At 36.1% G+C, this 26163-nt stretch overlaps 1 protein-coding gene across 1 annotated transcript in view; it reads left to right on the plus strand.

Annotated features, from left to right (window-relative positions):
- Positions 1 to 26163, plus strand: part of LOC145669808 (uncharacterized) — a 330876-nt gene that overhangs the window by 138241 nt on the left and 166472 nt on the right. Inside the window, exons 8-9 of the mRNA XM_081738154.1 lie at positions 2480 to 2604; positions 8078 to 8217. Of these exons, the coding sequence (XP_081594280.1) occupies positions 2480 to 2604; positions 8078 to 8217 (265 nt within the window). The remainder of the gene's footprint in view (positions 1 to 2479; positions 2605 to 8077; positions 8218 to 26163) is intronic.

Here is a 26163-nt window from a genome sequence, read left to right on the forward strand (position 1 = left end):
AACGCTACCAGATGACGGAGGATATAGAAAACAGTGTCCCAATGTCAGCGAGTAGCAGAAACAGATTCCTGCAGCAAGGGTGGGTCTTTACAAGTTTACAGAAACTGAGAGAAATGCGTAGAAAGAAGCGGAGACTTTATCGCAGACTAAACTAAAATGAAATCTTCCCATTTAATATACCAAGATTATGTTCCTTAGGCTAAGGGAGACGGATGATTAAGGCAAGTGAGTGATGATGGAAGAATTGGTGTAATGAGAATGCGGAAGGAAACGGGAGAACCCCGACAAAACTCACGGACACATTGTTGTCCACCACAAACTTATTTGGGCGGGGGAATTGAACCAGGGACTCCGCACACCAGAGGTAAGCGTTCTACCACTGAGCCGCCGTGCCCCTCTATTGCAAATTAAAGGAAAAAGTTTATGGAGTAAGATGAGGTGTGTTTTTCTTCTATAAAACCAACACGATTCATGAAAGTTTGTTGCTCACTTTCAGTATGACCCCTGTGTACAGAGAAAAATCAATGTTAGGTACGTTATTAGTGATTTGTATTGTAACGATACTGTTGATTTTTTTTTTAATAATGTCCTTTGTAGTCCTAATTGAGCTGACAGAAACAGTATATTCTATTGTAATGAGCGTTATTTAAATGTGTGTTTAGAGCAGGCTTTCTCAACCTGTTTCATATTAGAGCTATGCTTTATCACATCTTCTTGAGCGACCTTCATAAATAATTTCCAATTTGTAATAAGCTTTTTGAGTATTGCTCCTTGTCGGTTGTGAAGCCTAATGAAAACACACTATGCCCAGGACTCACACAAGTTTTCATTTTTTATTGTGTTTCAATATCCAGATTTTCACCAGTTTCATTCCATTTTTTTCATTCCAATGATTCTTTATTTGTTTAAATTTTTTTTTTTTTTTTTTTTTTTTTTGCTTTATTGGACAATAAGCATGGAAATAAAGGTGTTTATAAAACTAAGAAATTTAGAATATTAAAAAAAATATATATATTTTTCCACTTCTAGATCGTGGTTATGTTTACCTTTTTCACTTCCCTTCGCGACCCCAATGCATTCCTCTTGCGACCACCCGACGTGTCCCTACCCTCCCAGGTTGAGTTTGGAATAAGTTTCAGGTTATAATTCGCTGTATCAATTAAACAAAAAGTACTAATAAAGACGAGTGGGGAAACCTCTGTTTTAAGAAGTAATTATCGTCATAGACCTTCTGACATTACTAGAAAGTCACTTGGAACAAACAAGGGTTTCCATGCGTTACTGTCCTCATTAACCTGTCTGTCTTACTATATACAGGCACGTAACCAAGGGCTGGGTCCAGGTGGTCCGGATTCCTCCCTTCGGAACCACAAATGTAAAAGATTAAGGAAGGATGAAACAAAAAGAAACGAGAAAAAGAAGAATCAGCGTTAAAAACATAAAGTTACAGCAAGCGTTTGGTTCTCTTTCTTATAAGGAGCTTTGTGTGGAGGAAACTGGGGAGGGGGAGGGGGTCCAGTTGAAAATGGATATTATTGTAACGGAGCATTCCGAATTCCATGTAGCTCCATGCTAATTCTGTGGACTACAAATGGCGGTCGATAAACCGGTTCGATCAGAAGAACTTCAGAAACTTGGAAGATCATATCTTTTTCAAAACTTTTTGTTATATTCTTTTACTACAGAGTCTTCATAGTTCGTTATGAAAATACTATTAAATACCTATATTGGTTTATTAGGGCAATAAAATGAGGATATTGTCCTAACAAACCAATACAGGTATGTTGCCAGTAAAATAGTTCAGATGGATCAAGCCCCTGGTGTGTAACCAGAGTATTTCATGTCATCCCTCCCCCATTACGAAATCCTTGCTAAACGAACCAATATATGTTTCAAGTAAAATAGTTTAGAATGATCGAGTCCCTGGTGTGATAACCGCAGTATTTCGTCACGGACCCCCCTCTATTACAAAATCCTTGCTACGTGCCTGCTATGTACTTTAATTATCTTCACCATGCTTATTATCACTTCCATCAGAACATATTATTTTTCAAATTAATATCCTAACCAGTTTCTCTTGGTCTTTTTAATTATTTCCAATATTGTTATTTTCTCTCCGACGTTTATTAACATTTCTTTATTAATTTCACTATTTCGTGTAACTAATTTTCTCCATTTTGTTCTATACTCGTATTTAACCCTCTAGACGTTTTGCGAAGTATCTGTTTCTGCTTTAAATACTCTAGACATGGGATTTAATAAGTCTTTATTGTAACTCTTCACTGAAAGAATCACAAAATATAGTCTATCTTTATACTTAAAGGCTTCTTCCAGTATTCCTGTCCTTAAATTACTGTATTTCTTGTTTGTGTTTCATATTTTCACTGTCATCAAAAAAACTAGCAGTATACGGTATGTAAATGTAGCCACATACAATGAAAATGAGCTTAATATTATTCTCATCTGATTTCTATTTCAGCAAATGCGAGCACAAAGATATTTGTATAAAAAACGGTGATGATGTCTGTGCGGAGGTCTGCGCTCCTTCTACTGTGTTCTGCACAAGCATCGGAAAATGTGTTCCAAAAACACAGTGCAACGGAGGTTAGTAATTTGACGTCTGTAGTGTTAAATATGTTTAGAAAAACTTATTTTAAAGAAACCAAAGCTAAAATTATGAGACAATGTTTTCGCAGATATACTTTATCTATATTTGTTTTTCCATTCTCTAGGCAATTTGCCGTTTCGTGTAATGGCACCATCCCCTCTCCCTTTTTTCAGAAAAAACAAATCTTAAGTATACTACACCATCATAAACAGCAAAGGAAAGGAAAAGAGCACTTGCTCTTAGAAAGGTCTAAACACTACAAATACAATCTCATTGTCTGTTTTTTGTTTTTGTTTAAATAATAATCTGTAATCTATTATGTTAGTGAAAAATAAAGCAAACATGCATGCAGAGGAAAGATGGTAATACTTTTTATACAATTCAATATCGAGCTTCAATTTCAATATAAAAGTTTACAATTCCAATGCAACAAGCTCTTTTATCTTTATTTCTTGATGTTCCTTCTACATCTGTTAAAATAATAATATTAAAAATACTTGTTTCCACCTTCAACGATAAGGTTCTTTTTGTGACTAAGACATTACTACTTTTTCATATCTAAACTGTGATAACTAACTAAATGGAACAGATATTCGCTACTGTCGAGAGTTGAATTCTTGTATTTAGTCTTGCCAACAATGTTAACATTAATGTCGCTATACGTATTGCGAAAGTCCCTAGAAACCTTAATCGTAATGCAAATAATGTTTGTTTATTCGCTGTACGACATTTCAAAAGTCACTAAATCCCTAGTTTAACAATGATAAACGAAACAATCTTGTCTCTATAATATATTGTCAAACCGCTAGATTTAACAACAAAATTCCTAAACTGCGTGCGTAACAGTAACAGCGAACCTGCGCTGTAATACACAAGAATCAAAATTTTGCTTTAAATTTTAAAAAAAAATTTACTGAATCTTTTGGCCTGCAAGGGAAGGCATTTATAGGTGGCCAAATTAAAAAAAAAAAAAAAAAAAAGTACAGATTTCGACGAATTTGATTCAGGTGTTCGTAACTTAGGGATAAAATAGCCTAAACACATGAAACAATGAACAGGACGCACATAATAGAACAAAAATGTACTTGTAAATGTTATCTCCATCTTTAATTGCTATCATTGTATGTTTATTTTCATTTATTCTATTTTTTCTTGGATCCCAAATACGGCGCCTACCATTCTTAGCCCTCAGTATTATGAATTAGCCATTAGCCCTACTGAATTAGACAATGGCTTTTCATTATATAGGCAAACCTGGATACCTGAGAAACCTCTGTTACTGGGAATGCTGTCGTTTATAAGTGAAACATTGCCTTTTTCAACCTGCTAAATAAGAAATTCGATAAGTGGGATTAACCTCTATGAGTGGGATTAAGTTGGCGTCCTTACGATCCCACACATCCAGGTTTGACTGTATAAAAAATATTTCTTTTAAGATGTAGCATATTATTTTTTTTTTAATTTAAAATGCTGGTGGTGGAATATTTGTGTATTAAAAAGATAAGTAATCAGGTACTCGTGGGCGTCTCTGTTCATGGCTCGTTAAAGAAGGAGCTGTTTCCGGTGATAGTTAATTATATTGCTTAAGTCTTACTGCAAAGCTGTTACTTTTCGTCACTTGTTTAGGTTAGAACCGTCTTTAGTTCAAATCATGGGCGGCGAATAGGGGGGACAAAGGGGGGCAGCTGTCCCCGCACTTTTTTGAAGTAACCCATTAATGAATACAGTTTCATTTAGAAAAGTAAAGTTTTTGTATGTATTTACTGGTTCATAGAAAAAAATGGTGCCTTATATTTGCCGTTCCGTGAGTATGTATTGGTTGTCTTCCCGTGGAGTAAAGAAAACTACAGGAATTGCGTTTTAATTGCCGCAGAAAATAACCCCAAAATTAACCTATTGGAACACAACAATTTCAGCATACTTTCACTTCTTACAAGGGCTCGATATATTAGTCAGCCGCTTTGAAGCTAATTCAGAGAGCGTTTCACGAAAGAAAAAAAAAAAGTCTTTCACAAGTTATTTTTTAATTGCACAAAAATTGACAGTTCCTAAAATTTCTTCTTTGTAAAGTAAGGGAAAAAAGCGTAATAAGAAACAACTATCTTTTTCATTGTTTTGTAGTGCAATATATGAGTGAAGTGGTGTGTTAGTGGTATACGAGTGTATATACAATAAAATTTAGTAAATTCAATACAATTCTAGGTTTTAGGATTATTTTGTATAACTGAAGTATGGAGTGATTCTAAGTATTGTTGTGTTTTGATGTGCTCCAAGAAAGTGAAAACTGCACCTAATGGCAACGAACATGTTTCGGGAAGTTGAAAAAGCAAATATTTCTTTAAATGTCGTAGCATATGCTTCTAGTATTTACTGTCTTTCATTTTCTAAGAGTAATAACATACATTTAATAGCATGTGTGGAATTAAAAATTAAGTTGTTCATTAATCCCTGTTTCAATATGACTTTTGCAGAACAAGCATCATTATTTATTATTATGATTAATATTATCCTTTCTGTTTATTTGTTTTGCAAATTTGTTATTCAATAATCTGATCTCACAGTTTTCCAGGCAGAATTTTAAGATGTTCATGAGCAAGGAATCAAATCTCTTCTTACACTTTTGTTGTTTAAGAGTACAAAGGGCTACAACCTACTGGCGTTGCTCTTGTCAATTTACTTAATAAAATATGAAATACGATATATGGTATTTTAACTGAAAAAGATAGTATTCTATTAGTTATACAACCTTTCGTCAAACAAAATATTAGAAACAAGCAGGGAAACTAACATTTATATGCAAATATTCAGATCATGGTTTACCCCCCTCCCCTACTTTTAACGTCCAACCGCCGCTACTGGTTCAAGTTATTCCTATATGTATGCATTCCTAATGATGGAAATGACAGGCAGGTAATGACTCGAGTAACCCCTTATGCTTTATTGTTTTAATAATTATGCTTTATCTTTTTGCAAATGATGATTAACAATTATTCTAAATACCTTATTTTCTGTTTATTAATATTTTATATGTATCACAGCTCCTTTATACCAATAAAACGAACTTAAATGCTATTTATCACATAGAAATTGTTGATTTTAAAAAAATAATAAATTAAGTTCGTATACAGTATAAAGTAATACAAGTACACATTAAAATAATAACAAAGCAATGCTTAAGAATAATGAGTCATTTACGTATACCACTCCCACATTCTCTTCAGCTGCGCCATCCTCAAAAGGTTGGTTAGCGCTAAAATTGCTAGTAAAGAGTACGGTAAAAGCTCTAGAAATTACAAAGCTGTTTCGAACAAGACGTTGTAATTCTCCGACTTAAACTAGACATCGTCAGTTTGAGGTTTGCGAAATTGGCTCAGAAGAGCGCGTAATAACATCACGTTTTCTTGTAATTTTTTGTGCTGCGAACAGCAGCATTTTCTATATATAAAATGAGAATGGTAGACATAACTTTTTGAGCAGGAGAAACAGGTTGTTGGTTAGGGAAAGACAGAAACTTAGGTTTTGTACGAAGTTACTTTGGGTATCTGCTTCGGCTACGCTGTTTCGTCAACGTTTCCAAGTCTTGATGATAATTTCTTACATTAGGCGACAAGTGGATCTGCCAGTAATCAAACTGGCAGGTTCTAGCCTCTACGGGCAGGTTCTAGCCTATACTGAATAACTATTTTTGATCCGGAAGTAGTCTGGAAGGATCCATCTAGGCTCGATGGACAGCTGCTTTCGTCGAAAAATGACCAATGCTCGACCGTAAAGTGCGTGAAGAAGGTAGAGTTATGAATGGTTTCTTAATATATTCATGATTATAACATTGTAATACTTATTATGACAAGTTACCTAAAAGAGAAAATAAGTTGAATCCATGTCTGTAGCCCTGAAACGAAGAACGCTTATTGTTTACTGCAATGTTCTAATACACATGAATTAACATACAGAGAGAAAATGAGGACTGGTTGAGATTTTTTTGTCTCAGTTCGATTAATAACTAATCAATAGACGAAGATAGTTCACAATCAATAGATAATGCTCCAGTAAATAATTCAACAAAAAGGAAGAGACTCCGCGTGTCACAGTTCGCTGGAAATTGATTATTGGCAATACACTATAGCCAATCAATACTAGATCAGTCCATGAATGTGAATTACAAGTTCACATATATTTACACTAGTTCAAAATGAGCATTATGATTTTCTTGTAAGACATAACGTTCAAGAATTTAAAATGCAGCTGAGCGTAGAAAATCTTCTTTCAGTTGAAGCAGATGGTGAATTTCTTTGTTTTAAGGTGGGCTGTGACTATCAAACCGTTAAACTTGACATACTGTGTTGTGATTTTAATTGTTATTGTCTTGCTCACAGAACTAGTTGTATCTTTAAATTCTCATTCTTGAAATTTCAGTATAGGTACATAAGAAAATAAGTTTTACAATATCTATTTTAATTTAGGAAAAAAAAAATCTTTAAATTGTCAATCATTGAAATGCCTACCTTTTCACTGTTGCTGGAAATAAAATAATAAATTTAGTTCCTGGTTACAATAATTAGAGCAACAATTAAACAGGTAGTTCATTTTCCAAAAATTATACTTTATTTTACATATTATGCTTTCTTTCTTAAAATTATACTTATAAAATTAGTATTATCTGGGTCATTTAGATAAACTAAATCATGCTCAGGGTAATCGTCATTCGTCTAAAGTTTGGGGTTGTTCTAATAATAGCATTGAAAGCAGCCGGCTAAATTTAGAATTCTGCTTGTGACACTTTTTTTTTTTTTTTTTTTGGCACTCGAGATGCAGACAACATAAGGGATAGACAAAACAAACGTTAAGAGAAACATTTTCCCTACGAAGGTGTTAAAAATACGTGTTGATTATGTCCCTAGAAAACTTGAAACTCTTGTAAATCAAAGACAAATCTTTCGATCTACTTCAAATAGTTGAAATAAAAAAATAAAATGTATTTATTTTCCTATTTTTGATCAACTTCAAATTATTTTAATGAAATATAGAAAATTTCTTATGTAAATAAATAACCCTAAAATCTTCGATGGAAAAACACTTTGTTATCACTGTAGTATTTTTTGTCTATTCAATGTTTTAAATAGACGAAAGCTTAGTCTATAAAATTGAAAATAATCTGGTATGTAACATAATAAGCCACTTTGGAATCTTTGCACTTTACATACAAAATATATACATTATTTTTGTAGAATTTAATTTACAATTGAATAGATGTTTTCAAAGTCTTAGTATTTTGAGAATTTACCTAGTATAATTATCATGTTTTCCACCACATAGAATATATCAAATTACGCCAGTGAATTCGATGAAACTTCGACATATTAATAATTAACGCAAATGTAAAATTTGGTTAAAGAAGGTAATACTGTTTGAAATTGTATAAATGCAACTTTAAATCCGAATGTTTGATAGAATTCTATTTTCTTTTTACAGAATATTCCTCTGGATTGGCATGGATTCCAAAAATGCCGGTCTACCGCAGTGAAAAACATGAATTCGTTCAAGGATTCCAATTACCAGAGACATGGGCTTCTGCTCAGTCTTATGATGGAGTACAAACGGAACAGCTTATGGTACAGTTAAGAGAAAAGTACTTACAGTAAGTTGGGGTAAAGTCGGACACTGTCTAAGTTTCCACTAAAGCCTTGTCAATCAATTGGTCGAACATTCTCTAATATTTTTGCTTCAAATATCAAATCTTGCTAAATATTACAAATCAAGATTTCATAGTTTCTAGGTAACGGTTCTCCAGGGATCTGGTCAAACTTATTACAGGTAAAATGCTTTTTTTTTCTTTCTTAAACTGAAGCACATGCCCGACTTTACTTCACAAACATATGGATTATAATACACTATATAGTTTTAAATCATGTATTAAAATTGGGGAATGGTTCACACCTTCGCTTATTGTTTGGTACGGTTTTCACGTTCAAGATAAGAGAGCATATAACATCTTAATAATATCCTCATATTTATATGCATTGACTAATACGCATTTTGGTAAGTAACGCAATACAATAAAGGGGAACTCTGTAATCTAGTGGTTACAGCGTTGGACTCATGTCCGTGTGGTCCCGGGTTCAATTCCCGGCCGGTGATTCCGATTTTCAGTGTCCACCTAGCGTCGTGAGGCAAACTGGGGAGTCAAATAAAAACAAGACGTGACGGCTACCGGATGTGGAAAACTCCATCGCAGCTCGCTGACCACGTCTTCGCCGCTAGGCTGGGCGTAGTTCAGCCAGTCGCTAATAGATGGTGCTGGAGTAGACTTAGGCTCACAAGTGGTAGTGTGGTTGGAACTAGATACAATAGGTACAATGAAAAAAGGAAATGTAATTACTCACAATTCCCACCAGTAGGTAATTAGACGCAGAAGGTTAAGTAGTAGTGTGCGGAAATCTGATTCTTGGCTAATAGCAACAATAATTAGTCGATAATTCGTGTTAGTAAGTAGCCTACAATGTTACATTTGGTATAGTCCAATAGCTTAAAAGATCGTTTCAAGGAGTTCTATTTAAAACTTCAATTAAATGGATAAAAATCTCTATGAATTTCAGAAAATAATTCAAATTTCTAGCAAAAATTGATCCCCACAAATTTTATGTTTTCCATATCTAGTACTGTCCTATATTTAAAATTTTGAAGCAAAGAATTTTTTTCAATCCAACGAATTAGTTCGAATTTTCGGAGAGACAAAAACTGCACAACCATTGGGATTATCATGATCAGTACATTCTGCGTGGTTCCAAGAGGCACATACCACTCATATGTGCCAGTTCGTCTTCACAAATGCAGTAAAGCTCGTGTATTTCCTCTGTAGCAAATATGGGTCATAATTCGTCTTAATATCATCCAATCCACTATCACTGCATAGTTCTTGAATTTTAATTCAAAATCCATCTGAAAATATCGATTTGGCTTATTTTTTTTACAGTTTTTTTTTTTTTTTTTTTTTTTTTTTTTTTTTTTTTGTTAGGACGTATTTCACGAAAATTCAGTTCCTTCTCTCCACCTGGTACTTTTTCACGTTAAGTCTCTTCCGCCATTCCAAATTTATGCTTCCAATTTAATCATTGACTTTCAGGGGTCTGATGGTTGTTATTTGTGAATTTTGTTTTCTGAGAGGTTTCTTTTTCATACAATTCCCTAATCTTTTACTTATGAAGTTGGAATGGGTGAAAAGAAGAAGATTCAATGTTGAAGTAGATGGCCCAAATTCTGGCGTTTATTGCTGTGTTCTTGATTCATAGTTCAAAAATGAAAAAAATGGTGATATTCGGAGTTAGGTCCACTGAACTGAACAGCTCATTGTCGTTGATCTTGGAGTTTCAGACCCAGGAGATCCCTCTATTGAAATTTCAATATTTACTGATTGAAATTGAGTTTTTCGGTACATATTAATAAGGAACGTAAATCCGTCTTTGTACATCAGCGTTCCATCTGTTTATTCTATCATTTCAATCCTCGTGATGATCTTCTTCACCGACTGTTTTACCTTAAAAGTCTAGTGACTGTTAAAAGGTGACAAAAGTAATCAAGTAATCAAGCGTTTTGCAGAATACTCATACTTGTATTTTAAAGGAAGGTAACCTAAACCAGATTTAAAACAAATAATGCTCCAACAACACAGTAAAAACCTCAGCGAACAAAGTCTCCGCGAGGATAGAAATGATACAATGAACAAATCGAGCCCTGAGTTACAAAGGTAAATTTACGTTTCTTGTAAACTATTAAGTTTGATGTTGTGGCGAAATTGATTTCAGTGAATTTGTCAGAATGCTTTATCAGGAAGCTTTCAAAAATTCTTTTTCTAAAAATCCGCCTTCACATATCACATTCCTTAGCTGCAGATTTTTATAGTAAATTCTACAGTTACCATTTTAAAACATCATCATCATCATCATAGGTATTCTGCCTTTATTGGCAGGTCACTTGCCGCAGCTGAGAAGCTTCCATGCTCCACGGTCCTCCGCTAACATTTTCGTCTTCGCGTATGATCTTTCTGTTCTAATATCATCCATTAATTGTAGTCTCCTTCGCCCCCTCACTCTCTTTCCCGCCACCATACCCTCTAGGACGTCCCTCATGATACAATCTCTTCTTAGGCAATGTCCCAACCAGTTTCTCTTCCTCTTCCTAATAATATCTAAAAGTGTTCTTTTCTCACCCACCATTTCTAACACTCTCTCGTTCGTTTTCCGCTCGACCCAACTAACTCTTTCCATTCTTCTCCACACCCACATTTCGAAGGCTTCCAGTCGATTTTCGTCACCCTTACGCAATGTCCACGTTTCCGCCCCATACAGCACAACACTCCACACGAAGCATTTTATGAGTCTTTTTCTCAACTCTTTGTTTAAGGTCCCACAAAACAGACTTTTCTTTCTTTTAAAGGCTTCTTTCGCCATTCCTATCCTTGCTTTTATTTCACGTTCGCATTTCATGTCATTACTAAGAATACTACCCAGGTATCGAAAACTATTCACTTGTTCTATTTTCTCCCCTCCTACTTTTATATTTGACACAGACCCCTTTGTTCCAATCACCATGGCTTTTGTCTTTCTAACATTTATTTTCATCCCATATTCTTCAAAGCCCCTTCTCATTTTTTCTAACATTTTATTGATTTTCTTTTCAGATTCTGCAACAAGGGCCATATCATCTGCAAATCTTATGCATCTAATCATTCTACCTCCTACCGAAATGCCATCATCATCATGTAGACTCTTTTTCACTATCTCTTCTAGATAGACATTAAATAGTGTTGGCGAGAGGCAGCATCCTTGTCGAACTCCCCTTCCAATTGCACTCTCTTCCGTCAGTTCTTCCCCTATCCTAACACTTACTTGTTGGTTCATGTATAAGTTAATTTAAAACAAGACAAAAATTATAATTTATTTCAAGATTGATGACATCAAATATAAAAAGTATTTCAAAGAAGTGATGCTCATGGAAGCACAATAAAGTAATAAATTCTCTTGTTTCCAAAAATTCAACCTATATTATTGTGTGTGATATATTAAATTGTATAAATGTATTGAGTATTGCCATACCAAGTTGTGTAATTTTCAACGAACTTCGTCACTGAATTCTCTATGTTTGTGAGTGTCTGTTAATTGCGAATTTTTCCGTTTTCAGCCCTCCATTCCATAGAGCATCAAAAAACTATCTGAAAGTAGTGATGAAATTGTTTTCGTCACTCTTACCGTTACCGAGATATTGGCCAAAAAAGTTTTGCTTTCGGGAGATTTAAGGATCAAGATTTCCATATCTCGGGAACCGTAAGTCATAAAGAGATCATATATGGTGTTGATAAATACCTGAGAGGATGATAAACATTTTGGTACCAAATAATAACCGGTGGTCACTGTCCAATGCCCCCGTTCCCCAGATATTGGCCAAAAAAGTTCGGATTTCGGAAGCCATATCTCGGGAACCGTAAGTCATAGAGAGATGATATTTTGCGAATTTTTCAATTTTGAGCATGTCTTTGTAAAACAACATCGTAAAACGTTTAAACAGAACTCTCAAACAAAACATATGGAAAAAAAATTAGTACTCAAGGAAATTATAAGTAGGTAGATATATTACAAAAATTGTTTAATGAGTATAATAATAAAGTACACCTTGTCTCAAAAAGGTTGAGCGCATTCTTTATTGGTGTTTTGAGGCAAAAATTTTCTAAGTCCAGCTTCGGGTATCTTCGGGAAAAAGTAAGCCAGGTTCGAACCTCCAAGCCAGCCTTTGCAATCGGGAAAAAGTTTGCAGATGTGTTTTTCTTCTTTTAAATATAATAAGACTTGTTACCAAGTGTTTAAAAAAGCAACATTGATTGAAATACTTAATGATACAATATTTCGAAACCTTGCACATGCTTGTTTGTCATTTAGCTCTCTATACGTAATGGAGCATTTAAATACGTTAAAGAATCTTTCCATATGTAAAAGAATGCTCAAAGTTAAGAAATAGAACATAATTATCGCCTGAGTACTAAAATAAAAGTCAAAGTAGAACAGAAACAGCGTTTGTCATGGATATGAATGTCATAATTATCTTGAGATCCGTTATACATCGCTAGAAGCTTAGCTCTAGAAGTCCTTGTGTTAGCTCATTGGTAAGCTGTCGGATTTCAAATCATAAGGTTGTGAGTTCGAATCCCATCTGGGTCAATACTTTTTTTAAAATTATATTTTCCGCAATGCATGAAAAATTATATAAAATAATTATATTAAAATACATAAGTTGTTTATATATAACATAACAATTGCAGAACATAGTAATTATTATGTTTAAAATATAACATCTGAGATAATTTTCACAGTAGGTCGGTATTATATATGAGGATGTAAATACAAGTTAAGAAACTCGTTCAATAGCAATAAAATAAATCATGTAGTGTATTTATTTGCAGCTATTTGTCATATAGAGAGTAATTCTCAACATTCATAATATAGAATATCATTTATGTTCTTGAAAAGTTATTCGATGCATAAACAGAGGGTATAAACAGAGAATCCAAAGTCGGAACGCTCGCAAAAAAATTCATGAACCCCAAAGGTCACGTGAGCAGACTGGAATTGTCCTTATGAAGCATGCCACAGCAGAAAGTCTTTACATAGATTTTCAATTCAATTCCTGATATATGCTTTTGCAATGTGGAAGTTGTGATGCCTTGAGTCGCCCTCTCTCGCTCGCTCGCTCGCTCACTCTCTCTCTATTTATACAGAATATAAAAGTGGATTTATGTGTGTGTTTCAACATAATTCTGATATATCTAGAGCAATTTTAACTATATTTCTTACAGTCTGGAAAAAGAGTACTGTCGGGATACATATCAAAAATGCTAGAAACGGGTCGATATTATTATTGAATCCATAGTTTCGTGGTCGCTTAGGTGAATAGCTCTACTTTCAATTCAAGTCCAATTAAGCTCCCATTAGCACCCAGGGTGGTTACGTAGCGACATAAAGATATCGAAATCAACCGATATTAGAATCGAATCATAAGTTTTCAGCGCCGCTAACAGTGCAGCATTTCCCATTAGTCCACATTAGTTCCATTACCTAGAGGGCAACATATTTGCAGAGTGCAAATTTTAAAACTTGAATAATATTTTAATTTTTTCCGTATGAAAAGGTTAAAAATCATGAGCAAATATACTATTTCACGAACAATCCTCTTTTACTATTCTAATATGTTTAATAATAGCGTAAGAAATGTAATAGTAATTCAGAACATGTTTCACAGTGGTTATTTTTTCGTACATAGTTGTAGCATGTAGTGAGTGGAATTAACCTGTAATAAATTCACTAATTAACCATATTCGAATTAAGTTTTATTTTTAAGTTCGGAATGAAGGGGCGGAGAAATATGGAGTTATTGGGGGCACCAAGCTTTTCTACATTTTATTTTCAAGATCTCCATTTTTCTTTTGTCATTTGTTCCTAATAAAAAAAGTTCAGTCACTTTTGGATTGTCATAGGATAGTAGGAGTTGGATTTTGGGATGCAGCCTGTGAGATTCTAGAGGAGCTAACTGCTTGAAAAAATATTTTTGAATCATCTGTAACATATGAAATAAGGATATGTATCATAAAAAATTGAAAGTAACTATGTCTGCGTAATCATCACGGTCAAATTGCAAAGTCAAATGAATTGACGTTTGGTATATAATCAGGCTCCAATCCCAACTGGGAAGTTGTCATACGCGTGTCACTTTCATTATAATACATATCCTTAGGGGGAGTAGAAGTCCGAATTTTTGCGAAAAATTTAGTATCTCACAAGCCGTTCAACTGAGAGCTGAAATTCAGTATATAACTCTTTATTAGAAATAAAGAGAATATGCCCTGGCATTTTTTAAAATTGTCTTTTATGAGCGGGGGGACGGGAGTGCATTTTCTATATATTGGAAATTGGTAGTGGGTTGATTTGTAAAAATAATCGAAAACGATTTATATTAGTTGAGAAAAAATTGAGTAATGCAAACTAAAGTTCTTTTTGAATTTTATACCCACTGCTTTCTATTTATAATTGCTGAAGCTGGTGTTTAATATATGGAGCGTTCCGAGCATAAGGCAATCAAGCCATAAAGTTAGAGAAAAATGGCCATAAAATTTGTATTCTAAACTTAATTACATGGGCATTTCCAATTAGTACGGCATGCTTAATTATATAGAAAATTAGTTTCTCTCTCTCTCTTTTTTTTTTTTTTTTTTTTTACGTTGGTCTACTTTTCCTTGATTCGAAACTTTTAAATTTCACCCTATTTTCTACTGAAATGTGTCTGTAAGGCAACGAAGAAATAATTACATATGGTAAATTTAAATTCATTTTAATTCGGAAGATGAGAAACACTTTGCCATTATATATCGTAAAGGTCAGACCCACCAGTATTGTAACAAAGAGGTGCTTGAGCCAATGACGGTAGAAATTCAAACTCCGATAAGTGATAATTTCACAGTCTTGTTTTATTACAAGTGTAATCTCTTTAGTCAATGGAGAGGAGGACGTGGGTCATCGGTCAGAGTTGATGTCGATGGGTTTTGGTGGGTCGGAGTTGGTCACAATGGTTCAGAGTGGTTCATAGTTGGTGGTGGGTCAGAGTGGATCACGATGGTTGATGGGTCAGAGTGGGCAAATGGGTCATTTGGGTGGTGGGTCATAGTGGGTCATGGTGGGTCGTGGATCAAATTTTCATTGACCCACACCATCTCTGGTTAAAATTGTACTAAAGATAAGAGGCACCGAAGATGCATGTCGGCTATTATGCTCAAATTTTGCGCATGGATAGTACTCCACCAGAAAGCAATAAATCTGAAACGGTTCACGGTATGACCTCCTAGAACTCGAGATGTAGGGGTTTGTCTGATTGCCTAAATTAAGACGTCAATGATTTATCCTTCAACAACCAAGCTTTTTATGATCGTTTCCGTGGGGAAGTCAGAAGAACACGTGCATAGTAATCGTAATATTGATAGTTCGCGTCCACCCCGGGGTATTTGTTTTGTGTTTTTTTGTTTCACCTAAATATAAACAAATCACACATATAGGCATTTTAACATATTTTGGGAGAGTAATTTTGTGGTTCGTTGGCGTTTCATCGCGTCTCTGCCGCTGGTAGTAAAGTTTTCAATATGGAACTTGGGCCATCACGGATCGTCGCTGCGGGGCCACCAATTTCTGGCGAGAGGTTAATAGTTGACCATCTGTAGTCCACCGACGCTTACAGCTTAGGGTAATGAACGATGTCCTTGCCTTGTAGACTTCATGACTACCGACGTCGGCAGTCAACTAGCTTTTAGTATTCCTTTACTAACCATCTATCGTTCATATTTGTACACGGTGTTGTCATAATAATAATAATAATAATAATAATAATAATAATAATAATAATAATAATAATAATAATTATTATTATTATTATTATTATTATTATTATTATTATTATTATTATTTGTAGTAACAGTAGTATAATTGATGATAGAATAATTATTGTCTATGTATTGTCTAGGTAGGACTACACACAGGATTTGGCTCGTTTTGGTTCGACTTGACTCTAATCCGAGTCGAGTTGGAAGATATTTTTCGCGCCGAGTCCAAGAGTAGACCTCAAAGATGTCTGTTTCGAGTCGAGTCGAGTTTCAAAGAAAAGTCGTTCGTGCCCATCCCTACTAATGAGAGCTTAATCGGAGTTAAGCGAAATTGAAAGTCTCACTATTTATCTAAGCGACCCCGAAAACTATGAATCTAATATCGATCATTTTCTAGCAATCTTTTATATGTATCCCCCTCCCATTCACCATAGGTAACCCGACAGCACTCTTTTTGAAACTATAAGAAATGTGGTTAAAATTACTCTAGGCCAGTGGTTCTCAATCTAATTCCTATCACGATCCCCTTTTATCACACGCTCTTGCCAGCGACCCTTTTATAATTTGTCTTATAATAAGCTTGTGTGGGATTTTTAACATACCTATTTCTATAATAGTAGAATACACTTTTTTTTGTTTATAGTGAACAGTGCCATGGAAAATCATTGCCTGGGGCGAGAGTATAGTACGATGTCACCGTATATATGAGTGACGTCGACAGACTAGCTACGAAGCGCCACCATGGTTGGCACGAAGCTCAATAACATTTTCAAAATAAACCCTACCTTTCCTTAATTTTGAGCACATTTTATTACGTTTTCCCTTCTATTTTACACATGTGCACATGCACTTTCCTAACTTGAGTAACACACTTCCTCCGAAATGTGTGGCCCCTCTTTTCGGCGCCCGGCACTGACAGTGGATACAGTAACTGTAATATCTATATTCCCAACGACGAATGTGCTGGTTCAAGATGGATGTTAAACTCCTTCATTGAAGAGGCCATTAACGTATCCGATCTAAGCCCACAACTTCTTGACCAAATAATAGAATGATCATGCGACAAGTCTTTGCAACTGGTTTTCTGTAACGAAGACTTGGACAAGTTCTGCCTGATGAGGAGAGAAGAATATTCTGGTCTGGTGATTGTTGCTTTAAAAGTAATAATACCATTTGCTATATCATACTTGTGAGAAAGTGTTTTTTTTATAGTAAACATTAAAACAAAGATAAGAAATCGCTTATCAGTTGAAAACGGCTTGATAATATTCGTCATGAAGATTGAACCGGGCATTGCTGCACTAGTGAAATTACACCATGCTTAGGTATCTCATTAGGTTTTAATTTTAATTGTATTTCAATGTGCAGGTTTTGTTTCATGTGTACTTTTCTAGTATTTCTATATACAGTTCTCATTAGTTTTATATCATACCTCTTTGATTTAAATTCATTTTTAAACAACTCTACTAACTAACTAACTCTATGGCCTATGGAACCCGGAGGTTCAATGCCGCGTTCACAAAAGCTCTACACTGACTTCTATCCTTAGCCAATTGGATCCAGTTTCTACTTTGTATTCTTATCTCAGCGAGATCCATCTTAATATTGTCCTCCCATCTGCCCCTAGGAATTCCTAATGGTCGTTTTCCGATTGGTCTTCCAGTCAAGAGTTTCAAAGCGTTTCTACTTTCTTCCATTCTAGCTACCTGACCTGCCCACCTAAGCCTCCTAGACTTGACGACCCTAACAATGTTGGGTAACCGTATAAATCATGTAGTTCCTCGTTATGAAGTTTCCGCCATTCCCCATTCCCGTTCCTCTTGGGTCCGAATATTCGTCTAAGGATCTTGTTCTCAAATACTTTCAGTCTATGTTCTTCCCTCAGAGTAAGCGACCATGTTTCGCAACCATACAGAACAACAGGCATGATTATCGTTTTGTATATTTTAAGCTTCAAATTTCTCGACAGAATTCGCGACGACAAGAGACTTTGAACCGAATAGTAACACGAATTCTACACCCTTTGAAAATGTTCAGTAGACTTATTTTTTATTGTTCTTTACAGTGTGTATAAAAATAAAAGTATGCCTATCAGAACAAAATTAAAAATAATATTTAAAAATAATTTCTGGTATTAGATTCTAACTATATTTGTCCTTTCCGCCTATCTTCGCGATCCCCTAGGGGCCGCGACTCCCAGGTTGAGAAACCCTGCTCTAGGCATACATGAGTTATGATGGAACATACATACATACACTTTTATATGTATAAATGCAGATAAGAGAGAGTTGAGAGAGAGCGATTAAGGAATCACCGCTCTCAATCTCTTCACTTTACTTTTGCGATTCGTGAATTTCTTACGTGACAGTTTGGGGCTAGCTAGTTTTTTGTCTTGAACCACGATCCGATTTTCGATATGCTCTACCTAAATGCTTAATGCAAATATTGAGAAGTTATCTGCGATGAAAGTAGCTGCAAATAAATATATTAAATAACTTATTTATTGCTATTACACGATTTTTTAAATTTGTATTCAATATTCACACATAACACACCGACGTTCTGTGAATACCTCAGATGTTATATTTTAAAGATAAGAATTACTTATGTCGTGAAATGATATGAATATATATATTCAACTGATATATACAACTGATGATATGAATATATATATTCAACTCATATATACAACTGATGATATGAAAATATATATACAACTGATGAATTGTAATGTAACTATTTTACATAATTTTCATGCATTGAGGAAAGTAGAATATCATAAAGGAATCTCACCTGAACGGGTATCGAACTCACGATTTAAACGCTCGGTGGTGTACCACTGAGCTAATATGACCGCTTTTCGGAAGCTGCTTCTGAAATATAACTGAGCTCATACGTAAATGCTCTTTTCCGTATGGAAATCACAATGACGAAACGAGAGTGTGAATACATAGTCTCGAAATATTGTATCATTAAGTATTTCAATCAATGTTACTTTTTTCTACACTTAATACCATTTCAACATGTCTTATTATATTTAACAGAAGGAAAAACATATCTGTACATCTTTTCCCGATTACTAAGGTTGGCTTTGGAGGTTCGAACCAGCAGCTTTAGTTTACTGTTTTCCGAAGACACCCGAAGTTGGACTTCGAAAGTGTTCGTCTCAAAACAGCTATAATCATATCGCTCAATCTGTTTGGTATATGGTATATGTTTTTATACGTGTAAAGTCAGTATAACAATTCATTCTTTAAACAGCTTTTCGTATGTATTAATATTCCTTTATAAAAACTGTTTTTATTATTATTATTACGGCGCACCATTTTCAGATTTCTTTCGCGACTCGTTGACCAAGTCGTTCGCCACCAGAGTTGCCAGACTCACAGCTCGGAATTATTCCAAAACCTGATCGAACCTTGAGATACGATAACGTAACTTAAAATACACAGAGAGCAAGAATGCATGGATAGAACTCAATACTTCAGGCACCAAAATTTTAACTCAACTAAATTACTGTAGTTGTTGCCAAACTCAATGGCGTATATATCGTGTAAATGAATGCAAAGTTTTTGTTTACATATTTTGAAAGAAAATTACTTCGTAGCATAAGCGGAGTTGGGAATCGTCTGCTGGGGGAGGGGGCAGATTTTTGGTCGGTCTCGGAGCTGTCATTTCAGGAATAAATATGATCATGAAGTCAGAAGTAAACATGGTGAAGTTGTCAAAAAGTTGGGGGGAGAATGGCCCCCATAGCTCCGCCCATGCCTCGGAGTTAAAGGATTAGAAAACCCTGGGTGGAGCCACAAAAAAAAAGCCCAAAGCCGTTCCGAACTTACTTAGGAAAATAAGACTGCCTGTATGGTTTACCGAGTGTATGAATCAATGGAAGAGGATACATTTCTGCCGTTCTTTTTCTTCCCACGACCAACTTCTCCAGGTTTTACGGCTTTTTGATAACTTGCTGAAATTGTGCTAGATTTGGGCAGGATGCTAAAAGCAAGATGCTAGGTGCTAGAGACATGCAAATTATGCTAGATCTAGCATCATTATGCTAGATCTGGCAACGCTGTTCCCCACAATAGGCGTGTCGTGCAAGTAACCAATCACACGTCAGGTACTAGCTTTTACCTATTGCTTTCTTCTCACAGCTCAGAACATTGGTAACTATGGATAGACGTACAGCAGTAATTACTTTATGGGAGTTGGAAGGTTATTCTGCAACTGCAGCTAGCAGGCGAGTAGGTGTCCCGGCCTCTACAGGAAGGCAATGGATTCGGAAATATGGTGCTACAGGTCAGACTGGTAATTTACGATCTCCTGGTCGTCCGCATGTGTCAACCGAAGCCCAAGATGCGAGATTAGTAAACGAAGCCCGGTTAGACCCACTAAGGACGTCTAGACAGATAAGGGAAGCTTCTCTCTTTCCTGGTAGTAAGCATACAGCTCTGCGAAGGCTTCGTCATGCTGGGTTACGTGGCCGTGTTGCTGCCGTGAAGGAAAAACTCTCAGACGACCACAAAATTTACCGTCTCGCGTTTGCACAGGCGAATGTGGGTCTCAATTTGGAAAACGTAGTTTTCTCAGATGAATCCATATTCACATCAAAGGAGGGACGCCGTTTTGTGTATCGTCCGAGAGGCACCCGATATGACCATGGATATGTGGCTGCTTGCAATCGCAGTGGCCATGTATCTATTTTATGTTGAGGTTGGATTTCCAGTCGCGGAGCAGGACAGCTTCATAGAATTGAAGGACATCTGGACAATGCTCAGTACTTAGACATTATCAGTAATATCATGGTGCCATCTGTTTCAGCCTGATGGTGTAATTCAGTTCCAGCAATACCAGTCGCCAATACATAATTCCCGTGTGGTTCAGGAATGGTTCGCAGGGCACCCTGAGATTGATTTAATCGACTGGCCGCCTCGTGGAGCAGACCTCAATCTCATGGAAAATATGTGAGCAGAAGTGAAGCGTACTCTAAGGGAAAGTTGGCCTGAGGCAGATCCACCAAGAACTCAGGATGACCTGTGGCATCTTGTTTCCGAAGCATGGCTGGAGGTAGGGGAAGGAGATAGATTTGTCACCCATGTAATAGATTCCATGCCCAGAAGAATGGAGCGTGTAATAAATTCAGAAGGGTCTTGGACACAATATTAATGTCCCCGCCTTAACTCCCGAAAACAGCCCTTTTCAGGGCTACCTAAACGCTTCTGAAAATATTTCTAGAAGTAAACCACTCCTTGTATCCGATTTCTGTGCAATCCTACTAACAAAAGAATGATAATTAGCTGTAGGCTTTGAACTCAAGACCTCTTCAGTGGCCAGTCCGTACTCTACCAGTGAGCTAACATGAACACGCAAACCTAACCTGAAGAAACACGACTTTCAATTTCTGGTATTCGATGACAATGATGCTCATATACTTTGCAAATGTTGTATTCAACTTGGGATATTCTGCAACACACACACACACATAAACAAAGCGAAAGAGAGAGAGAGAGAGACAGAGAGAGAGAGAGATGAATACACAAAAGCATATTCAACGTATTCGAATGAGACTCTAAGTAACGACATTCCGTTCTAAAGAGAATTTGTGTTTCTTCCCGTGACGTTAAGGGGATCGGGAAAAGCTATGTGTCTTGAAGCAGGATACGACTTTGGATACTCTGTTTATACACTTTCTATATCCGTAGGAATATACTGTATTTCACGAATATAAATAACATACTGTAAAGAGAATATTGAGAAGTTAAATCTGTATGACAAATAGCTGCAAATAAATACACTACATAACTTATTTATTGCTATTAAACGATTTTCCTAACTTGTATTGAACATTCTCATATATAATAACGACCTACTGTGAAAATTATCTCAGATGTTATATTTTAAACATAATAATTACTATGTTCTGCAATTATTATGTTATATATAAACAACTTATGTATTTTAATGTAATTATTTTATATAATTTTTCATGCATTGCGGAAAATATAATTTTAAAAAAAGTATTGACCCAGATGGGATTCGAACTCACAACCTTATGATTTGAAATCCGACAGCTTACCAATGAGCTAACACAAGGACTTCTAGAACTAAGCTTCTAGCGATGTATAACGGATCTCAAGATAATTATGACATTCATATCCATGACAAACTCTGTTTCTGTTCCACTTTGACTTTTATTTTAGTACTCAGGCGATAATTATGTTCTATTTCTTAACTTTGAGCATTCTTTTACATATGGAAAGATTCTTTAACGTATTGAGGTGTACACCTTGTCTCAAAAAGGTTGAGCTCATTCTTTATTGGTGTTTTGAGGCAAAAATTTTCTAAGTCCAGCTTCGGGTATCTTCGGGAAAAAGTAAGCCAGGTTCGAACCTCCAAGCCAGCCTTTGCAATCGGGAAAAAGTTTGCAGATGTGTTTTTCTTTTTTTAAATATAATAAGACTTGTTACCAAGTGTTTAAAAAAGCAACATTGATTGAAATACTTAATGATACAATATTTCGAAACCTTGCACATGCTTGTTTGTCATTTAGCTCTCTATACGTAATGGAGCATTTAAATACGTTAAAGAATCTTTCCATATGTAAAAGAATGCTCAAAGTTAAGAAATAGAACATAATTATCGCCTGAGTACTAAAATAAAAGTCAAAGTAGAACAGAAACAGCGTTTGTCATGGATATGAATGTCATAATTATCTTGAGATCCGTTATACATCGCTAGAAGCTTAGCTCTAGAAGTCCTTGTGTTAGCTCATTGGTAAGCTGTCGGATTTCAAATCATAAGGTTGTGAGTTCGAATCCCATCTGGGTCAATACTTTTTTTAAAATTATATTTTCCGCAATGCATGAAAAATTATATAAAATAATTACATTAAAATACATAAGTTGTTTATATATAACATAATAATTGCAGAACATAGTAATTATTATGTTTAAAATATAACATCTGAGATAATTTTCACAGTAGGCCGTTATTATATATGAGAATGTTCAATACAAGTTAGGAAAATCGTTTAATAGCAATAAATAAGTTATGTAGTGTATTTATTTGCAGCTATTTGTCATACAGATTTAACTTCTCAATATTCTCATTACAGTATGTTATTTATATTAGTGAAATACAGTATATTCCTACGGATATAGAAAGTGTATAAACAGAGTATCCAAAGTCGTATCCTGCTTCAAGACACATAGCTTTTCCCGATCCCCTTAACGTCACGGGAAGAAACACAAATTCTCTTTAGAACGGAATGTCGTTACTTAGAGTCTCATTCGAATACGTTGAATATGCTTTTGTGTATTCATCTCTCTCTCTCTCTCTCTCTCTCTCTCTCTCTCTCTCTTTCGCTTTGTTTATGTGTGTGTGTGTGTTGCGGAATATCCCAAGTTGAATACAACATTTGCAAAGTATATGAGCATCATTGTCATCGAATACCAGAAATTGAAAGTCGTGTTTCTTCAGGTTAGGTTTGCGTGTTCATGTTAGCTCACTGGTAGAGTACGGACTGGCCACTGAAGAGGTCTTGAGTTCAAAGCCTACAGCTAATTATCATTCTTTTGTTAGTAGGATTGCACAGAAATCGGATACAAGGAGTGGTTTACTTCTAGAAATATTTTCAGAAGCGTTTAGGTAGCCCTGAAAAGGGCTGTTTTCGGGAGTTAAGGCGGGGACATTAATATTGTGTCCAAGACCCTTCTGAATTTATTACACGCTCCATTCTTCTGGGCATGGAATCTATTACATGGGTGACAAATCTATCTCCTTCCCCTACCTCCAGCCATGCTTCGGAAACAAGATGCCACAGGTCATCCTGAGTTCTTGGTGGATCTGCCTCAGGCCAACTTTCCCTTAGAGTACGCTTCACTTCTGCTCACATATTTTCCATGAGATTGAGGTCTGCTCCACGAGGCGGCCAGTCGATTAAATCAATCTCAGGGTGCCCTGCGAACCATTCCTGAACCACACGGGAATTATGTATTGGCGACTGGTATTGCTGGAACTGAATTACACCATCAGGCTGAAACAGATGGCACCCTGATATTACTGATAATGTCTAAGTACTGAGCATTGTCCAGATGTCCTTCAATTCTATGAAGCTGTCCTGCTCCGCGACTGGAAATCCAACCTCAACATAAAATAGATACATGGCCACTGCGATTGCAAGCAGCCACATATCCATGGTCATATCGGGTGCCTCTCGGACGATACACAAAACGGCGTCCCTCCTTTGATGTGAATATGGATTCATCTGAGAAAACTACGTTTTCCAAATTGAGACCCACATTCGCCTGTGCAAACGCGAGACGGTAAATTTTGTGGTCGTCTGAGAGTTTTTCCTTCACGGCAGCAACACGGCCACGTAACCCAGCATGACGAAGCCTTCGCAGAGCTGTATGCTTACTACCAGGAAAGAGAGAAGCTTCCCTTATCTGTCTAGACGTCCTTAGTGGGTCTAACCGGGCTTCGTTTACTAATCTCGCATCTTGGGCTTCGGTTGACACATGCGGACGACCAGGAGATCGTAAATTACCAGTCTGACCTGTAGCACCATATTTCCGAATCCATTGCCTTCCTGTAGAGGCCGGGACACCTACTCGCCTGCTAGCTGCAGTTGCAGAATAACCTTCCAACTCCCATAAAGTAATTACTGCTGTACGTCTATCCATAGTTACCAATGTTCTGAGCTGTGAGAAGAAAGCAATAGGTAAAAGCTAGTACCTGACGTGTGATTGGTTACTTGCACGACACGCCTATTGTGGGGAACAGCGTTGCCAGATCTAGCATAATGATGCTAGATCTAGCATAATTTGCATGTCTCTAGCACCTAGCATCTTGCTTTTAGCATCCTGCCCAAATCTAGCACAATTTCAGCAAGTTATCAAAAAGCCGTAAAACCTGGAGAAGTTGGTCGTGGGAAGAAAAAGAACGGCAGAAATGTATCCTCTTCCATTGATTCATACACTCGGTAAACCATACAGGCAGTCTTATTTTCCTAAGTAAGTTCAGAACGGCTTTGGGCTTTTTTTTGTGGCTCCACCCAGGGTTTTCTAATCCTTTAACTCCGAGGCATGGGCGGAGCTATGGGGGCCATTCTCCCCCCAACTTTTTGACAACTTCACCATGTTTACTTCTGACTTCATGATCATATTTATTCCTGAAATGACAGCTCCGAGACCGACCAAAAATCTGCCCCCTCCCCCAGCAGACGATTCCCAACTCCGCTTATGCTGCGAAGTAATTTTCTTTCAAAATATGTAAACAAAAACTTTGCATTCATTTATACGATATATACGCCATTGAGTTTGGCAACGACTGCAGTAATTTAGTTGAGTTAAAATTTTGGTGCGTGAAGTATTGAGTTCTATCCATGCATTCTTGCTCTCTGTGTATTTTAAGTTACGTTATCGTATCTCAACTTTGTTCTTTACTTTTAAAACTCCTGAATTAGTAATTATGATGATCTAGCATAATTTGACCGAATCTAGCATAAGTTCGATCAGGTTTTGGAATAATTCCGAGCTGTGAGTCTGGCAACGCTGGTGGCGAACGACTTGGTCAACGACTCGCGAAAGAAATCTGAAAATGATGCGCCGTAATAATAATGATAAAAACAGTTTTTATAAAGGAATATTAATACATACGAAAAGCTGTTTAAAGAATGAATTGTTATACTGACTTTACACGTATAAAAACATATACCATATACCAAACAGATTGAGCGATATGATTATAGCTGTTTTGAGACGAACACTTTCGAAGTCCAACTTCGGGTGTCTTCGGAAAACAGTAAACTAAAGCTGCTGGTTCGAACCTCCAAAGCCAACCTTAGTAATCGGGAAAAGATGTACAGATATGTTTTTCCTTCTGTTAAATATAATAAGACATGTTGAAATGGTATTAAGTGTAGAAAAAAGTAACATTGATTGAAATACTTAATGATACAATATTTCGAGACTATGTATTCACACTCTCGTTTCGTCATTGTGATTTCCATACGGAAAAGAGCATTTACGTATGAGCTCAGTTATATTTCAGAAGCAGCTTCCGAAAAGCGGTCATGTTAGCTCAGTGGTACACCACCGAGCGTTTAAATCGTGAGTTCGATACCCGTTCAGGTGAAATTCCTTTATGA

The sequence above is a fragment of the Thermobia domestica genome, chromosome 2 (assembly GCF_964235325.1).
Source record: "Thermobia domestica chromosome 2, izTheDome1.hap1.1, whole genome shotgun sequence".
Taxonomy (NCBI): domain Eukaryota; kingdom Metazoa; phylum Arthropoda; class Insecta; order Zygentoma; family Lepismatidae; genus Thermobia; species Thermobia domestica.